This window comes from Gobius niger (assembly GCF_951799975.1).
Source record: "Gobius niger genome assembly, chromosome: 4".
NCBI lineage: Eukaryota > Metazoa > Chordata > Actinopteri > Gobiiformes > Gobiidae > Gobius > Gobius niger.
This window is the reverse complement of record NC_136855.1, coordinates 23296033-23315998: the sequence shown is the minus strand read 5'-3', so window position 1 is coordinate 23315998 and position 19966 is coordinate 23296033. Positions and strand designations below refer to the sequence as shown.

Here is a 19966-nt window from a genome sequence, read left to right as displayed (position 1 = left end):
TTACATCCAAGACATTACTACTTTTGCTTCAATCAGCAAGCATAAGATCAAGAGCATTTTTTAAAAACTGTCCATCTTTGACTGAATACGATCAAAGATCCAAAAATGAATCTGGAGCCAGAAGAAAGACGCAGTGCTTTGCACTCGTGTCTGAGCGAAAGAAGGTGCCGGGTTTGATCCCTGGGCTGGACGGGCCTTTCTGTGTGGAGTTTGCATGTTCCTCCCGTGCATGTTCTACCTACGGGTACTCCAGGTTCCCCTACTACTAAAAACATGTACAATAGTCCAGGATGAATGAAAGTATGGGTTTGGAACGACATATGCAAATTAGTTCATGGCAACAATCTTGTATGGCATGTTTACATGCTTGAGTCCCATGTGTGTTCATCAACATGCACTGTCCCAACCAAACAAATAAATAAATAAATGAAAAAGACGACTTCAGGGACAAGCTCAGCAAGTGGAGACACTGTATTCTACTAAACAGAGTCACAAACTACTGTATTATCCAGCCTGTGCAGCAGGTCTTCTGAGAGACCTATCAACATGTGGACCAAGAAGATATAATTTATGAGACTTCAAACTCACACCTTTTACAGTAATGCAAAATGAAAATATTTTAATGCAATAATTACATTTTCCTCTTGCTTTATTTTCAGAAATCATACATGTGCCAATGTGCATGACACTGTTGTGTTTTTTTCTTTTCTTCTAAAAACATCATCTTGTTCAACTTCAAAGTTGAAAGCACCTGTTAATTGTTTGTTAGTAATTGTTTAATTTTTATTTCTACAAATACTGCAAACACCACAGCGGTTATTTAAATGTACTTTTCAGTGGTTCAAAATAAAGGTGTATACAATGTATAAATTGTTGATTCACTTTTTTGTGGCATAGGTCACCGCAAGACTGTGTTTAATATTTGTAATATTTTTACAATCGGGATGACTGCACAATGCTGTGTTCTGTTTGGGTGGAATAAACCTTATCCCACAACACCTCGCTCACACCCTAATCCCTTTGTCCCACTTTTAAAACTGCAGTCCACACACCTAATGCTGATTTTGACACCTGTGCAGTTTTCTGATAGTATATTCACAGTGGATTAAAGCTGGGATACCGGACATGTTGTTGTTGTAAAGTACATATATTTTTGCCACCTCAGAGTATGTTGTAAACATGGCAAAAAAACAGATCTTGTTGCATCGTAATCACCTAAATAGTTACTGAGTTGAATGAATATTTATAGAAGTAAAATCTAAATCTCCCCTCCTGGAACCGCCACCTTAACGTGGTGGAGGGGTTTGAGCGCCCGAATGATCTTAGGAGCTCTGTTGTCGGGGGCTTCGTGTCCCAGGTAGGGTCTCCCATGGCAAAAAGGTCCTGAGTGACGGGTCAGACAAAGAGCGGTTCAGACGCCCCTCATGAGAGACCAACAGGCCCGTTTAATCGTGAGGCCGTCCGCCCGTAGACCCACCACCTGCAGGAGGAGCCATAAGGGGCTGGTGCATTGTACGACCCGGCAACGGACAAGTGGAAGAAGATGAATGGATGGAAATCTAAATCTATCAGTGCAATTTATTTTGGGGATGGTCCCACGTGCTTCATTTTGCCACCACTCAAAAGCTGTACACGGGTGTGAAACATGCATAATTGCTTAGTTTGAACAATGCTGATGTGCAGGAGGAATTGTGAAAAAGAGTACTGCGAGACGCGAGTTTGGGCCCAAAAAAAAAAATTTGAAAAAATTTAAGAGGAAAAAAAAGTACCCAGCATTAAGGTTTGATAATTTATTTATTCATTTGTATGATTATTTTAAATTAAGAAAGAAGTGGTTAATAAAGGCCTATATGGCAAAGCGCTGTTCAATGAATAACAATAATAGACCAGCCTATCAATTGATTGAGCTTTTATGACATGTGTCAACCACAACCAAATTCAGCCATCAAAACCCTGAAGGTAGCAGAAGAGCACCTGCTCCACACCCGGCAGTCCACCCCAGTCCCCTTGTCCCCCCCCCCCCTCCATCACATCGGACCAGGTAAGTAGAGCTGAGGCGGCTGAAGCAGAGGAAAGCTGCAGGACCAGACGGCATCAGTTCCAGGCTGCTGAGGACCTGTGCAGACCCGCTCTACAAAGTCCTCAGCCACATCTACAACCTGAGCCTCAGCCTGGAGGAGGTCCCAGTCCTGTGGAAGACCTCTTATGTGATTCCAGTTCCTAAAACAACACTGAGGAACCGTTCCACTACTGACCTGTCGCCTTGACCTCCCACCTGATGAAGACCATAGAGCGGCTCATCCACCTCCGCTCTGTGGTGAGCTCCACCCTGGACCCGCCGGGATCGCTGTGAGGGTCATGTTTTTTTACTTCTCCAGCACCTTCAACACCAATCTGGCGAGAGCTGCTGCGGGGGAAGCTGGAGGACGCAGGAGTGGATGGACATCTCACTGCATGGACGATCGTCCGTTGTCTGCAGCACTGGGGCCCCTCAGGGCACCGTCCTCTCACCATTTCTCTTCACCATCTACACATCGGACTTCACACACAACACGGACAGCTGTCATCTGCAGAAGTTCTCCGATGACTCCGCCATCGTGGGCTGTGTGTGAGAGGAACAACCTGGATCACCGTTCTACACTGCGTTCCAAATTATTATGCAAATTACACTTTTCTAAGATTTTCTAAATTGTCAACTCAAATGAGAGTCAGCATAATTTTCTCTAAAAAAATCTCCCAGTGATAACAGTATTTTTTTCAAAAATAAATATCGTAAAAACCTCAAATCTACTGTTCCAAATTATTATGCAACTCATCGTTTCAATACATTTTAAAGCTTGTAATTAACTGAAAATGGTCATTTGTTGAATTTGTAGCATTAGGAGGTCATATTTACTGAAAAAAAAAAAATCAATAAAAAAAAATCTCTTAAATCCATTAAACTTGTGAGTTTTTGGACAGTTTCTGCTTGGATTTCTTTGCAGGATGTCAGAATAGCCTCCCAGAGCTGCTGTTTGGATGAAAACTGCCTCCCACCCTCATAGAAGTTTTTTTTGTTGAGGCTCCAAAGGTTCTCAACAGGGTTGAGGTCAGGGGAGGAGGGGGTCCACATCATGAGTTTCTCTCCTTTTATGCCCATAGCAGCCAGTGATGCAGAGGTTTTCTTTACAGCAGGACATGGTGCGTTGTCATGCATGAAGAGGATCTTGTTCGGGAAAGCACGGCTCTTCTTTTTGTAGCATAGAAGACAGTGGTCAGTCAGAAACTCCACATATTTTTCGAAGGTCATTTTCACACCTTCAGGGAGCCTAAAGGGGCCTAATGGGGCCGACCAGCTCTCTCATGATTCTGGCCCAAAACATGACTCTGCCACCTCCTAACTGACGTCACAGCCTTGTTGGGACATTGTGGCCATTCACCAACTATCCACTACTCCATTGATTTGACCATCCAGGGTTACACGGCCTCATCAGTGAACAAGACTGTTTGAAAATGTGTCCTCATGTATTTCTGAGCCCGTTGCAGCCGTATCAGCTTCAATTAACAGTTTAGGGGAGGCCTGGATAGAAGGTTTATGCACAACTGCAGCCTCTGGAGGGTCTTATACCATGATGTTCGGGAGACTCCAGAGGCACCAGCAGCTTCAAATACCTGTCTGCTGCTTTGTAGCATCTGTTCTCTTAATCTGATGTGTTTGTCTGGCAGAAACCGTCCATATTGTGCCTTTATCTGCACAAACCGGAGTGTGCTCTGAATCATCCAAAAATCTCTTATCTGTATGATGATTATGCTTAATCTTTCATGAAATATCGAAGGTTTTCATACCTAGACCAAGGCATTCAACTATTTCACGCTTTTCATCAGCAGAGAGATCCTTTTTCTTTCCCATATTTCTTGATAATGATGAGCTGCTTAATAAAGTGGAACACCCTTTTTCAGTAGTTTTTCCCTTAACTGGGCTTAACCTGAAAACTAATTATCCCAGGTCTCTGAGATTAATGTCAGTGATTCAAAGAGCCCCAAGACACGATACCATCCATGAGTTTCATTATTATTGTTTTGTTTTTTTACCTTTTTGACACAAAAATCCAATTTGCATAATAATTTGGAACGCAGTGTATTATCATGGACTTTGTGGACTGTGAGCACAACCAACTGTGCTTGACCACCAGCAAGACAAAGGAGATGGTGATTGACTTCAGGAAGAGGACACTATCAGTCACTTCATCAACCTCCTGCACTAAACTTTACACTGCCAGTGCAGACATTTTGACATTCTACATTTTTATATTCTGTGCTTTTATTTTTTTCCAATCATTTTTGCCTTAAAGCTTTTTATTCATTGTAAGATACCTCTAATTTATTTACTATTTAATTATTTGCACACTATCCTGTCTTTGATTGCACATTTTTTCTGTCTATTTGCACCCCCCTCCCTGGAGTGTTCTTGAGATCTGTAATAAGTGAAGTTTCCATTGTGAGATCAATAAAGGCTTATCTGATCTTGTCTTATCTTATCTAACACAAAGGAGGCTCAGCCTCTAGGCTGCTGTTTCTGTTAAAATGGAGTATATAAAGTAATAGAGTCTGGTTGTGTTGAACGAGGTGGACGGGTCAGACCGAAAATAGAGGAAAAACAAACATGCTCACATTGGTGTTAAAAGTGTCACCCATGTGGGAAATGTTTAATGATGTACAGTTAGAGCATGTGAGTTTGGTCTGGGAGGTGGGCTACAATAATTAAGAGCAAGCCCCTGTCAACCCGTGAGTGTCGGCCACTCACCTGCTGAGTGTCCCTGACACAGTGTGGTAACCAACCAGTTGAGTTGTATTTCCTCCGAGGGGAAATCCAAGTCTAGACCCACGAACATGGAGGAACTGGCTCGGGAAAGCATCTGCCTCTTTTCCCGTTCTGCATCGCACACAGACCCGCCGAGGCTGGGCTCGTTTGGCGCCGTGTTCATCATGCTGAAGTCCGCTCTGGGAGCCGGCCTGCTCAACTTTCCCTGGGCCTTTGAGAAAGCGGGAGGAGTGACTACAGCTATTGCAGTAGAAATGGTGAGTAATTTAGTTGCAAAACACAAAAACCTTTTTGATAGGCTGTGCGAAATAGAGCGTCTGAGATACAGGAGGCTTCACTGGGCCTCTATGGCCCGCCGGCTGCAGAATTATAGTTGAGAAAGAAAAAATGAATTGCTTACAGCCTAAACCACACAAGGATTATGCCAGTTAATAGGCTATTGTTACATGCGAGTTGTGTAGCTGCAGTAGGTTGTGTATCGTAGCCTATACAGAGGATATTGGTGAGTGGCTGATAATTGAATTGAATGAAGTAGCTACGTGAAATACAATCCACATCTAGCTATTTTATGTGTCAAAATGACACATAAATACAAAATACTTAAAGATGTAGCCTACTCTGTGGAACGAGTCGTTATACATATAGGCTACTTATAATATTACTCAAGTAGAAGTAAAAAGTACCATATGATAAATCTACTCTAAGAAGTACAATTAGGCTACTTAAAAAGTTACTCAAGTATATTTACTAAATGTAGGCCTACATGAGAACCACCTGCCTCTGCATATAGAATAGCCTAAATTATTATTTGTAGGCTACATTATAAGAATTATTTTTCTTATACAGCTTTAAATAAATCCCATTGGCGATTTGTGACTGTGGAATTTCAATAATATGACGATGTTAAAATCTCTGCACGCCCCCTGCTGGCAGATATCTGTAACGTAGGTTACGTTGCTGCGTAAAGAAGAGAGTAACCGTGCAGAAAAAGACTTAAAACACTCATTTAGTGCCAGTCATTACCGGGCTGCTCTCGGATCATCATCTTAATTTGATTTTCGCTTGTACTGAAGATCACTTCATACAGAGCCTACATCTCTCATGAATGTGAAAAAAGGCATTTACTTTTCACAAGGTACCTCTAATTAAGCTTCCAGTTTGTGAGACCTCAAATACTTGGTAATGCCAATGAATGAGACACAATTCCAGGAGGCACAGAGTTCAAAAGGTAAAGTCCACACCAGTCACAGCAGGATTACAGTTGGCCTATATGAGATGAGATGATTTCATTGAGGTTTTTATGTAATGAGTTCAGCAAATCAAGCTGAAATATAGATTCACCATGTTTGAAAACAGCAATTAATCCCTTGTTTTACACTTATTGACTATAGCCTGGACAATGTACAGGCACTTGTTGTGGCTAAGGGACTATTCAACCAGATTTCTGCAGGACCAAATACTGCTGGTGATCACATGACATTAACACATCTCTAATGAAGAGCACTCAAAATATATGTCCTTTTGAATGCTTATTTGACGTGTGACTAGTGGCTTAAAGGCACATTATGTAACTTGGACCAAATGAAGCACTCATGTTAATGTAATGCCAACACCCGTGGGGGAAAACGGATCTTCGTTCTCTAAAACAGGGGTTCCCAAACATTTCAGGCCAAAAATCAAACTCAAACAACAACTCGGGGACCCCCTTCTGTAAAATGCAGTTAGCATTTATAATAATTTAAGGTGCAAAACATTGAAAAACTGGTTTAATGTTAATTTGTATAGCGTATTTTGATATTTATCAGAAATGTAAAAAATATTGTCTCAAAATCCACTTGCGACCCCCACCTCAGTGTCCCGTGACCCTCACTTTGGAAACCACAAAGTGTAATATGATGTCTTGTGTTAGGTGTCGCTGGTGTTCCTCATCAGTGGTTTGGTGATTTTGGGATATGCATCATCCATTAGTCGGCAGAAGACCTATCAGGACGTGGTGCGGGAGGTGTGTGGTCGAGCTGTGGGGCAGCTCTGTGAGGTGTGCTTCTGCTTCAACCTTTTCATGATTTGCGTCGCCTTCTTGGTGGTGGTGCAGGACCAACTGGAGAAATGTAAGTGCTGACTCAACCACAAAAACAACAAACTAAAGAATAAAATGATACATTACAAATGCATCACAACTTCCAAGACCTGGAACGAATTACTGATGCTGGCAATCTGTTAGGAAGCTGAACTCTCCCCTTCCCTCCTTCTTCTATATAGTGTTTGAGTGAGGGTTTGAGAGAAACAATACGTTTAAGGGACTATACAGAGCCCCTACATGTTCCAGCAATGTCCTAAGGTGTAGAATGAGCCCAGACCTATTCACCACAACTGCCTCTAAAATCCTGCACTGTCACTCAAAAAGTTGTTACTTTGGGTCCGAATTGAGTAGTATCTGTCTGCGGCCTGCAAGACAGAGGCGTGTCGTGAAGTGACGTCACTACACCAATTTCTGTTATGGATTATGTGAGCCTTAACCTGTCCTTGGCCCTAATCTTAAAATACTTTGATTTCTAATTTCTTAAGTGGTTAAGGTGAAGTCAGGGAGGCCCTATATAGATGGTTTGGAAATTAGTTTGACATTTTCAATGCTGAGAATAGCAAACTGAGGGGAGGCTTAGGGATTAGAGGGACAGTGTCTCAGCTAGTTGAAGAGACCACATGTAATTGTTTCTAGTATGAAAAAAGTAAGATAAGATAAGATAAGATGGTACTTTATTGATCTCACAGATGGAGAAATTGCATTCGATGAGAGAGCATCCGGCAGCAGCACCCATTCAGTGCGCACCACTCTTTTTTTTTTTCTTTGGTGAAAGATGGTTGTGTCGCGGCCGCCATCTTCACTGTTTTGGTCACAGGAGGAGCACTGGTTGATGGGAAATCCGTAGACGATGACCACGGCGGTGGAGCTCTTGCGCTTGGCCACGATGTTCTTGGCCACACAGGTGTAGTTGGCCGTGTCGGACAGACGCGCCTGCTTGATGATCAGGTTGTGTCCACGGTGATGTAGAAGTTCCTGTCCTCGGCCGGGTCGATGATCTCGTTGTCCTTCAGCCACTCCACCCGCATGACCTTGGAGGATGGAGAAACTGTATCTGCCCTCTGTCTCCTCTGATCATCTGAAACGGTGCACCGCCTCCTGGGCTTGTCCCCGTCTCAGAGCGTGGTGTCCTGCACTGGTCAGCTCCACCTCGTCCTTCCTCTTCCTCCTGCACAGCTCCCTCCGCAGTCTATCACCATCTCCTCGTTGGTCCCTTTTGTTGTTTCCTGTAGCTCCTGTAATACTATAGCCCTCTCTTGTTCATAAACATAAGAAAAGAACAGTCTTGTGATATAGGCTTGTGTAAAGTGTAGATTTGTTAGTCATTGTTCAATTCCATTTTTAGTCAAGTAGAAAAAGCAGATGACACATTTTAATCAATTTTATTGTTGTCTCCATGTTCCAGTTTTAAGTACTTGATTGGATTTACAAACACAGTGAAAATGCTGTGATGCAGATGTTGTTGCATCCCTCTGCATCTGCAGTATTGCTAACCAGGCACTGCTGAACGCACTCATAAAACCAATTTCTTTTTATTGGTTGCTTCACCCAATAACTTAAAGGTGTTTATCTTGCTCTCATTATATACATGGAGCCAGTTGAGCCTTTCTGAAAAATGTAAATGGATTCATAAATCTCGTGGGCGCGACTGTATGTGGAACACTCTTTGATAGTCCTCCTATCTACTGGTTTATTTCCTATTTTGAATAATGTTTTGTGTGCCATGTCTTCTTTCCACAGTGTGCATTTCTTTGTATGAAACTGCCACTGGCTCAACTGAGGCGGAGATGCCCTACAACTGGTACACGGACCAGCGCTTTGCCCTCTTCCTCATGTGCCTCATCATTATTTTGCCACTGTCCATCCCAAAAGAAATTGGTATCCAGAAATACACCAGGTACGAGACTCATTTGTGGGCAGGTGATATCCAACCTCGGCCAGCTCTAGTGTAATTAAACTCCTTTTCTTCTTGTGTCAGTGTGTTGGGGACGCTGGCTGCAACATATCTCTGTGTATCCGTGATTGTCAAATATTACTTGATGGAGAGCCACGCTGTCATCATAACTCCAGAGCACAGCCAAGGGTCAGTAACCAATAAAAGAGTCCACTTAAAGTCACCGTCATATTTCACAGAACTGTTGGAGTAATTCTTTATATTGCTTTTAGAGTCGGCTCCTGGGCGTCGATGTTCAGTGTTGTGCCAACCATTTGCTTTGGTTTTCAGGTAGGAAAGAGCCACATATAAGGATATAAGGATATATGGAGGATGGCTTTAGGGAGAGCACTTTTCAAAAATCAAACTTATGTGCTTGACATATGCTCTTGGGCCCATGTTATTTGCTTTGTAAATGTATGAGTATCATTTCTATCCATTAATCTCAGTTTGATCAACTAACGCAGCAATATAGCATATTTAGAGGCTCTATTCATGATGTCAAGTAGTAATAAAGTAAATGAAAAAAGCTTGGACCCGATCTTGTGTTTCGACACGCAGACTGTAGACTAGACCTATGCGCAGATGGAGGGCGCTCTGTGCAATCGTGAGCTTCAAACCTGCCACAGTAAATTGGATGCATGTGATTTTTTTACCCTAGGATAGTTGGTACATAGTGTACATTCATCCAATCAGAGATACAGTATATAAGATTAGGCTCCTGCCCCACTACCCTTAAGGTTATTGCCTAGAGCAGGGTCAGGGTTAAGCTGATTGGTTGATATATTTAATTCTCATTACTTGTGATTGGCTGATGTGCCAACTAGCCTAGGAATTTTGTTTCGCTGGCTGAACAGAGGCTGGACAGACTCCCATTGTTTGTAGCACATCAAGGCTCAGCTGAACCCCTGTTTCTCTAGTGACGCCCTCAGGTACCGACGAAAGCAATAGCGAACAGTTTTGTGTACTAACTTTGCAACTTGAGCAACACTGTTGGGCGCTGTGCATCTATTTATAATGCATTTTTATTTATCATGAACTGGCAGGCAAGTTCAGTAGTGCGTGAGTGAATGATTTCTGGTGATCGGTGGGGCCAACGGGGCACATGAGCCGCCTCACTTCTGTCAGTCTACTTGAGGGCAGCTGCGGCTACAATAGAAGTGTACCCTGGCCTTGAGTATGGAATGTATGAATAATGACTACGACACTTTGAGAGTTTGAGAGCTTGTGAAGCTCAATATAAGAATAACTCATTACTGTTATTATAGTTCTGGGTCTCATCCGCAAAGGAGACTAAAGAACAGCTTCAAACACCAGAATGCCAGGAAGCTGAACTCTCTCCCTTGTCTCCCTTTGCTTCTTCATGTGTTCACAAACTGTGGTCCACTCCAGCCACCTATCTTGTCGTTTACATTACCGTGACAGTATTGCTCCCAAGAAGTTCTTATTGAATAACACCTTTGGAATTTTAAGAAAGATAGGAATGAGTTTGCTGTGTCGAAGTGCACATGAAATGTTTTGATATGAGATAATAACCGTCTTAACCATGATGAGTGCCTGTGAGCCTCAGCCACATTAGGTCTCATTAATTGATAACCATGCAAAAAATATTAAATATGGCTGAGTACCTAGAGAGCAGACAATATCGTAGCTTTGCTTTTAGCAGGTTTCTGATACTCTTTATTAAATTGCAGTGTCACGAGGCCTGTATAACCATCTACAGCAGCATGGAGAATCAGAAGATCTCTCACTGGGTTGGCATCTCAGTCGTGTCCATGTTTTTCTGTTTACTCGTGTACACTTTGACTGGTGAGTGAGTTTATGCTTTGCTTTGGTGGCAGTAGGGTCATTTACCTCTTTGTTGTTGCTGCTCAGGTGTGTATGGCTTCATGACTTTTGGCCGAGATGTTGCTTCAGATATCCTCATGTCATACCCTGGACATGATGTTGTCATGATTATCGCACGACTTCTTTTTGGGATATCCATCGTCACCATATATCCAATTATTCTTCTTTTAGGCAGGTAAGCAACCATCAGTACATCTAATAAAGTGAAAGTGGGTTCAGAAAATGTTCATACTTCTTTTAAGTACTGTTATTTTGTCTGACACTAAATCATATTTCATTTCCACATTGAATGCCCTAAAAATAGAAAGTGAAAAGGTTTTGAAATCATGTTATATATTAATTATTAACAACAAGTGCAGACCCATTCCATTGTTCTCAATCATAGTCATGCTGTTTTTGAACAAGTTTTGTCTGTGGTAAAACTCCATTCATTACCCATGACATTTTGTTATATGTTTTCAACTTAATAACATAGAAATAAATAGAGAGAAAAACGTCCATGGTGTTAAAATTGTGTTGTTAAACAGATCAGTCATCCTGAATCTGTTTCTGAAGCTCAGAAGACGCAGCCATGGTGTCATCACGAGCTCCTTTGAGAGTCGCTGCCGGATTGTCCTGACTGTGATATGGATCACTGTGACTCTTCTCATTGCCATGTTTGTCCCCGATATGGGCGAGGTTATCAGTGTGATCGGGGGAATCAGCGCCTTTTTCATCTTCATCTTTCCTGGTAAGTTACTCTCACAACAGGCTGTGCATCATTTGGTGTCCACTGTACTGCATTCAGTTTGTGTTTACATGTTTCTGCCCTGTTCCCTGCAGGGCTATGTCTAGTGTTTATAATCCAGAATGAACAAATGTCGTCCCGAGCCAGGTCAGTGTTCACATATAAGTCCTAGATGCACAAACAAATAAAACATGTTTTCACTGTTTTCATGTTCTCCTTTTAGCGGCGTTTTGACTGTTTGGGGAATCATAACCATCGTAGTCGGAGCATTCATTTTTGGACAGAGCACAACCATTGCAATTATGGAGCTCATCAACAAATTTTAAATCCTTTCTACTGTGGGTCTCTCAAGGTTTCTACAACTTTCCAAACTCTGTTTCAAAGGACATGCATGTGAAGTGGTAAACTATGAGCGGAGTGTGAGCAAATCTGATTGACAGTCTGTCAGCTGAAGTCCAGGGTAATCGCTGTATAAGGGTCTAACGTTCAATAATGATGGGTCCCAATGCCTCTGACTCTGGGCATGTTTTAACTATTTATTGTCTTTGCACACACAGTGGTAGAAAAGGGTCTTCTTTTAAATGATAATGTGAATCAAATGAAAGCTTTCAAATACACTATATGTAAAATACAGGATTATAGAATATAAAAAAAGTTATATCAATAATTGTGTTTAGTGTTGATTTAATCATGTATTTATGCTTTAATTAATAATAATAATAAAAAAATTAAAACTTTTTGGGATCTGTGTGTTTATTTTTACAGGTCGTCCACCTGCTCACGTTTTCCTGTATTCTTGTCGCTGCAGCAATAGGGGGCAGCATTGCGTCACTACAGCCACGGTTGTACCAGTGCTTGAGACTGAGGGAGTGATTGGAGAGGGCTTTGTAGCAGGTCATGTTTCTGTCATTTCGCCCAAGGGCAGCTGTGGCTATATCAGTGAATGTCATGTACAACCTATTGAGTGCTATTGAAATCAATATAGTCTGTGGCATACCACTTCCTCAGTGAGAATAAAAGTGTGCAAACAAAGATTACCATTAGGTTTGTGCATTTCTCCCCCACAGACCTCTGCATGGCCTGGATTATCGCAGTGATTTAAAGCAGCTGAACCTAAGAAAAGAAATGACTTTATCACAGAATTGTTACTACAAGCTTGATGCCTTCATGTGTATAATATGAGTGGCAAATGATTGACAATAGACTATAAAGGATGGCAGTATCTGGAGAGGGCATCTCTTTGAACTTCAGACATGCATGAGCCTATAGAGTATAGGTCTACAGATATACTCTGCTTTGATCAAAAATAGAACATCGACAAACACAGTCACTGCTTATCATCACTTTTGTTACGTAAAAGACTTTGAAACTCAGGCGATGTTCAGATTACTTGAGTTTAGTGTATGAGATTATGTTTTAAATGGCTCACCAAAAACACTAAATCCATTAAAAGCACTACAAAAAATGGAAATATACTTTGCCACAGATGCCTGGACTTTTGTAATCCTTTCAGAAATTCTAAAAAAAACTTCACAGAGATTAGTCCCAAAAATAAATGTTAATGAGGACATATATGTTAAGTGGGGCCCATTATATCCAAGCCCTTGGGGCCTCATGTCAGCAAATAAACCCAGTGCACTTGTAAACAAAAAAACAAAAACCCATTAGTCCCAACATTAGATTATCATCTCAGTCCCTGAGCCCGAAAAAATTATATTAAGGCCTCATTATTATGCTGTCGCCTGTAGCTGCTTTGTTATTGAAAAACTACTTGTAATACAGGCTCCAAGTCAAGATAATTAATGAAATGACAATTTGTGTTGACATTTGGGCTATTAAATCTTGAAATGGTCCTGACAAGTGTGTCAAAGAAATGTCTAAATAAAACAGGATGGCATTGTGTTACATGCAACACTGATTTTCCTTTTCCATTCGGCACTTCCAAGTCTCTCTAATTACACAGAGAAAAACACCCTTGTTAAACTTGCTGAAAAAATATCTACTTAACTCTCTTTCCCTTCCAGTGCTCACATGTTTTAGACTGGGCTGAACAGTGTATAACAGGGCTTTGAATGTGAATGACCTTGTTTCTGCACCAAGGATAAAGCCAGCAGCTGAGATCATCAGGATGGAGATAACATGCGTCCATCACTGCACACGGCCGCTCTCACTGAAATGCTGACAGGAGATCTTTGACCTCAGGCCTGAACTTTAGTGCATTATCGGTCCTGTGGCAATGAGCTCAGGTGAAGGAGAGGCCTCTGTCACCTTGTGTGCACACAACTGATTAGTAGAACATTGAATATTAATTGTTTCTAGAGGAGCACCAGTCTCTGCACCTTTGTATATGTTGTATAGTTACTAGTACCACACTGATGCAGTCCAAAGAGTTTGTTAATGACACAATATACTCAAAACCGCCTATTGAAGGATGTGATGTTATTCACCATTTCTCAAGAAATGTTAATATTTGCATGAGTAGAAGTAGTAATGGTAGAGCCGTAGATGGAAAGAAAAGAATAGTGTGGAAACATTGCAGATCCAGACTCAATTTGTTTAAGGAATCACCAATGGCCTTTTGAAAACAATATCACACACTGTCATTTCAACACCATTTGTGTTGTGTTTTTTATTTTTTTTATTTGACCTAAATTCTGAGTGAATGTATATTTACAGATGTCCAGGTGCATTAAGTGGTAGCAGCAGATCTCAGTGTGGACATACCACATACCAGAGACTTTGTATACAGTATAATACAACCATTGCCACAGTATAATCAAACATCAAAAAGATTATGGATCCATTTGCACGCCATGTCCATTGAATTAGATACCAGTGAGAGGCCACTCATGTGCCCTGTATTAAGTCCTGATCCTGCTGCATCGCAGTCATGAAGGATTGATTGGATGAATCCCACAGCATCGTCTGCAATCACACAAAAATTGAAGGGTTCAACTGTTTGCTTTGAAATGGAGTAATAGTAAATGAAAAAAATAAAAATAATTTGCAACATAAAAATAATAACCTTAAGGCAATAATAACAGCAGTAATAGTTTGTATGATATGTATTACTTGTATGTGCAAGACAAATACACCACATGCAACACAGTATACTACAGCTTGGCAGCAAAGCTCATCTTTAGCTCAATATCTCGCTCAGATGACGTAACACAGTGACACAGATTTTGTTCATGGATAATCTGGGCTAAACACCACAGTAATCTAATGAAACTACATTGGTCTGTACACAAAAAAAAGAAAATATTTTTTGTTGCTGTTTTCATTAGGTTTTCTTCTATGTTTCTTCATTCAGGGCAATCAATTCAGCTACAATGTTACAAAAAACAAAAAAACAAAAAACAACAAAAAAAACACTCCCGTCTCCCCCTAATTGGGGATAAACAGGCACCATTTGGCTGAGGAATAAAAAAAACAACGATGTCATTTTCGGATTCAGCACATCCAAATGGTGCTTAATCAGCGCAGTCTGCTTTCATCTAATTAATTTAATTCATTAATTTATGTACTGCCGCTTTAAACGAGAAAACGCCCTCTTCCTTCCACGCATGCGCGATGCCCTCCCCAGTCACGTGACCAATGTTTCTTTGCTCGTGCTCTGGTGAGTGTTTACCATGGATCTATATTAATAACTATATAATAAGGACGGCTTTCATTACATTTTCTTCGTCTTGCTGAAAACCCTGCGCTTGTCTCTCCCCCTGTGTGATGTGGTTTGAACAAAGTCTCGTAACTTTGGAAACATAAAATTGTGCATCGGCTGCTCTTTACCGCGTCTATTGGATCAAACAACAATAAATGTCGGGAACAAGTTCTCGCCTGTATTTCTCATGAATCCCAGTCAGTTTTAGATGGTGTCCTACATACAGTAATATCTTTGTAAAGAGTCATGGCCTAAGCAGCACTATAGTATTAGCCCAGAAGGGAAGGCTTGTCATCAGGCGTCAGAGATTATACTGTAATTAATCAAGTACATTGCAGAATAATGGATGTGCTGTAATTTGCCTCATCATTCTTGCCCTGAGCTTTTTTTTTTTAATTTGTCTGCTTTACAAATTACACACCTAATCTACCACTAATTATCTAATGCATTAAATATGGGTATTTAGAGTGGTTTCAGTGGGTTGGACGATAAAGCCTATATAGGGTTTTTTATTTTTATTTTTTTCAGATTGTACACATAAATATTGCTTTTATGATTAATAAACATAGACAAACACCAGTGTTATTTAACACACACACACGCACACAAGGTAATTGAGATGACCAAAACTGCCCTTGATGTCTGTTAATAATGCTTTCAAGAATGCTTATAGTTACTTATGTAGTAATTGTTGCTCAAGGATGAAATCAGTGCAAGATTTAACTTGTTTTGTTTGTTCCCCAGCAGTTTTGCAGGATGAACGCTGGAATTGGGACCAAGAAGAAAGCTGTACGGCAAAGGAGACTCATTGCAGTAGATACTGACACTGATACACTGGCCGAAATTCAAGGTCTGTTCAGTAAGATTAAAACTTACACCAAGCCCTGCAATGGGGGCTGGTGTTTACCGGAGCCCAACGTGTCTCTGAAATACCCAGCGTCTGAACACAGTCATCTACAGACATTAAAGAGCTCACTTAACGCAGTCAAGAATCAGCTCAGCGACAAAAACGTTGATGTTTGGCATCAACACACCAACTCCACCAACCGGGCTGGAAAGGTCATAGCTTTAGTTCGCTCTGTGGCAAATGCAGAGATTTGTACTCAGGCCTGGTGCAAGTTTTACGAGATTTTAGGAACATTTAACCTCATCCCAGAGCAAGCGTTGCAGAATGGAGAACTAAATACTGTACATTTGTGTGAGGCACCAGGGGCGTTTATTTCCGCTTTGAACCACTATATAAAAACAAGTGAGAAAACTCGCTACTGTGACTGGAGCTGGGCTGCCAACACACTCAACCCTTACCACGAGGCGAATGGCGGGGGAACAACCATTGCAGATGACAGAATGATAGCCAACACTTTGCCCTGGTGGTTTTTTGGCTCTGATAACACAGGGAACATCATGATGCAGAAACATTTGTTGGAGCTCAAGACCTTTGTGGGAAACATGCACAGGGTGGAGCTGGTGACTGCTGATGGGAGCTTTGACTGCCAGGAGAACCCGGATGAACAGGAGGCACTAGTGGCGTCTCTGCATTACTGTGAGGTCACAGCTGCCCTGCTGCTGCTCAGCCCAGGTGGCTCTTTTGTCCTCAAAATGTTTACACTTTACGAGCACTCCTCTGTCTGTCTGTTATATTTGCTTAACTGTTGCTTCCACTCCGTGCATGTATTTAAACCTGCCACCAGCAAAGCTGGAAACTCGGAGGTATATGTTGTTTGTTTAGGCTATGATGCTAAAGAAGCTGTTCGACCCTTGCTCTCAAAACTTATTCGAAATTATGGCCCAAATTTGGCCAACCAAGAAGCTCTTTTTCCAAACACTGTGATACCAGACTCTTTCATGAAACAACATGAGGACTTGTGCTTGTACTTCCACACGCTGCAGGTGGAAACAATAACAGAGAACCTTGACTTATTTAAAGGAATGAGCACAGAGCAAAGGCAGAGACTTGACCACATCAGAGATTCTGTCGCTCAAGAATATCTGCAGCGCTTTGAGGTAATGAGTCATTTTGACAAATTGCACCATTTCATGCCTCAGATGTTTAATCAAACATATATTTGTGTAGGTGACTTTCCTGCCACGAAGCCGCTGGATATCTCGTAACACAGTGACTCCTGCCTGCTACGCGGTCTCTGCGGGGCGTCCTCTGGGACAGAAGAAGCAAACAGGATCCTTCAATGAGCGCAGGGAGCTGCAGACCCTGAGCTGGAGGGAGCGTATCCACAGGAGTTGCCACGCGCCGTGTGTACAGAGACACTGTACTGAGCCTGCTGGGACAGGTGGTTTGCTGCAAGGGCCCCTGACCAATTGTCATTTGGCTTCATGGTACATTATTGTTGGTGCTGCTCTACCTGCCATCAGGAACTCGGCGTTCTGTGAAGCCGGGCTGTTAAATTACTTGAATGAAGCTTTGGGCTCGGCTCAGAGTTTAGACTGGACGCGAGTGCCATGCGCCTCTTGCCGCGCAGTTTGTCCCGGCACAGTCTTATCAGATGTGGCCGGTCTCTGTGCCTTCAATGCCGACAATGATGAACATAAAAGACAGTGTTTGGTGTTTGGCAGCCGCTCAGTGTGGGAGCCTTTTCAAAACCACCTTGGAGATTTTGACTTAACATTTTGGGCAGAGCCTTTGTTCCCACAGACAGGCTGCATGTTGCTGCATGATGGAGAGCCATTATATCAACAGGAGCTCTTAAATTGTGTTGTGGTGTCCCTACAGCGCCTGCGCTCTGGGGACGCCCTGCTGCTGCCTCTGTTGTCTGCGCTCTCTCGTGTGGCTGCAGCTGCTGTGTTGTGTCTTCATATGTGCTTTCGAACAGTCACGTTCAGGTGTCCGTGTCCCTCAGCCCCTGTGGGTGCTTTGCTCCTCTGCACAGACTTCTGCCCCGAAGCTGCTGTGGGAATACTGCCAGTTCTGAAAGAAGTTCAAGTTCATATAGCACAACTGCTGGAAGAAAAGGTTGACACAGATAAGAGGCAGGTGTTGCAGTTTGTTCCCATAGAAGAGCTCCTCACTCAAGGCCTGATGCAGTTTTTGTTGAATGTCAATTCAGAAATCATTCAACACAAGCTACATTTGCTTATGCAGTCGGAGTAGCGAGCTTTTAATACAATGCTTTTTAGTTACACATAGATTTATGCTTTTCAGGAATTTCCTGAGTCATCCGTGTGAGCCTGCATGAATATTGCACAAACAAAAGGCTGTGTTAATTACTGCATGACGAGCACAACTTTTTTGACTAAATTTATTGAGGATTTATGTGGAGTCTGCAATAATCCCTGCCGTCTGTCTGTCACAGATGGTTTAGTATTGAAATCCAATGGAGACTCCATATTTTCATCTAAAGTCTTCCCTTTTCACTGTTTTGTTTCTTTACTGACTTTTGATGAGTTTTTTTTAAACACTGACATTTTTAATAAAAGGTAATATTTTAGTTTTGTTTATTCCTGACATTGTATTTAGCGAGGAAACTGGCTGCATAAAACAGGAGGATGCTGTGTGTGAATGACAAACACAGTGTTGGTAATCCACGGTGCGTTCAATAACTAAAGTGCTCCCCTAGTGTGTATCGGAGCGCTCTAATCCACCACCTTTAAAGATCATCTGATTAGATATGAACGTGTGCTGAACTCAGGGTATTCCCACAAGATGCCAGTTTCTATATGGGTTCTGACCTACATCACAGACACAGTAATTACTCCATAAATACTGTATAGCACATTTTATTAGACCAGTTGAAATTTTTAAAGAGCAAACGTGTCATCCTGATTTAAGACCAAGAAAAATCAGGTTCAGTTGAAGGAATGAGCATATTGGTTTATCCTGAGAACCAGGTTATAAAGACCAAGATCAGGCATCTGCAATCTATCGGTTAGAGCCGTATGTGGCTCTTTAGACCTTGTGGTTCTTTGGTTTCAGAGAATCTACAGCCCTCATTTAGACCTAATTTAAGACAAGACATTGGGTGAATAGCGAAAAAACTTAAAGATTTAAATTTAAACTGTTGTTGTTGATTACTGATATCAATATGAGAACAAATGTATTGCAGGTTTTCTGTTATTTAAAGGGGCTGGATGCAAGTTGGTCATTTTATGCTCACTACTGCCATCTCAGGTCATACGTGTAACTGCAGCTTCTATATTAAGCTCGTGCATGACGGCAATTCGGACCGAAGTAAAACTTTTTTGAGTGACAGTGCAGGATTTTAGAGGCAGTTGTGGTGAACAGGTCTGGGCTCATTCTACACATTAGGACATGGGTGGAACATGCAGAGGCAGGGAAATGCATATTTTAAAACTCCGTATAGTCCCTTTAATACAAAAATAAGGCATTTGTGTAAAAATGTCCTATATTTTTGACGACCAAATTTTAATGACAGATTGAGCCACATTTATGGTTCTGTTTTTTTTTAAATGTTAGTTACAAACATTTGCTTTAGATCCTTGTTTACTTTGTGAATAAGGTGATTATTAGCAGTGTTGGCGGTAATGTTTTACAAAAGTAGCAAGTTAAAAAAACATTTTTTTCAGTAACTAAGGAATATAGCGTATTACTTACACAAAATACGGGCATATATTAATCATTGCAATTTAAGTAACTCGAGCTACAAGTGCATTTAAAAGTATTAACAAAAAAAGCCAAACTTCCCCCTAAATAATGGACACTGGTGTAAGATCTGCAGTTGCATGTAGTTAACCGCGTCAAAACAAAACAGAGAGAATGGGGGAAAGAGAAGGAAAAGGAAATCTTTGCAGTTTTGCTCGGTGGAATTATTTCTATTTTCAGTTTATAATTTGCCAAAAGTAACTCAAAGTAGTTTAACTCAGCTACATTTTTGAAACAGTTGTATGTCATGCAAAGATATTACATTTTCAGAGCTGTAACTACTAATCATAGATATAATATA

General features: G+C 41.4%; 2 protein-coding genes across 3 annotated transcripts; both read left to right on the top strand.

Annotated features, from left to right (window-relative positions):
* Positions 1-4869: 4869 nt before the first annotated feature.
* Positions 4870-11949, top strand: slc38a8b (solute carrier family 38 member 8b; the record flags this gene model as incomplete). Its single annotated transcript, XM_079555770.1, has 10 exons — positions 4870-5058; positions 6711-6909; positions 8622-8778; positions 8860-8964; positions 9048-9105; positions 10509-10623; positions 10690-10837; positions 11190-11392; positions 11485-11536; positions 11613-11949. 10 exons carry the CDS (start codon positions 4870-4872, stop codon positions 11713-11715), a joined length of 1329 nt encoding a protein of 442 aa, XP_079411896.1. The 3' UTR covers positions 11716-11949.
* Positions 11950-14969: 3020 nt separating this feature from the next.
* cmtr2 (cap methyltransferase 2) lies at positions 14970-19118 on the top strand. 2 transcript variants are annotated; one of them, XM_079555779.1, is made up of 3 exons: positions 14970-15008; positions 15798-17054; positions 17125-19118. In XM_079555779.1, exons 2-3 carry the CDS (start codon positions 15807-15809, stop codon positions 18154-18156), a joined length of 2280 nt encoding a protein of 759 aa, XP_079411905.1. In that variant the 5' UTR covers positions 14970-15008; positions 15798-15806; the 3' UTR covers positions 18157-19118. The 2 variants fall into 2 exon arrangements, with proteins under 2 accessions (XP_079411905.1, XP_079411906.1); XM_079555780.1 differs by having other exon boundaries at positions 15795-17054.
* Positions 19119-19966: the final 848 nt, after the last annotated feature.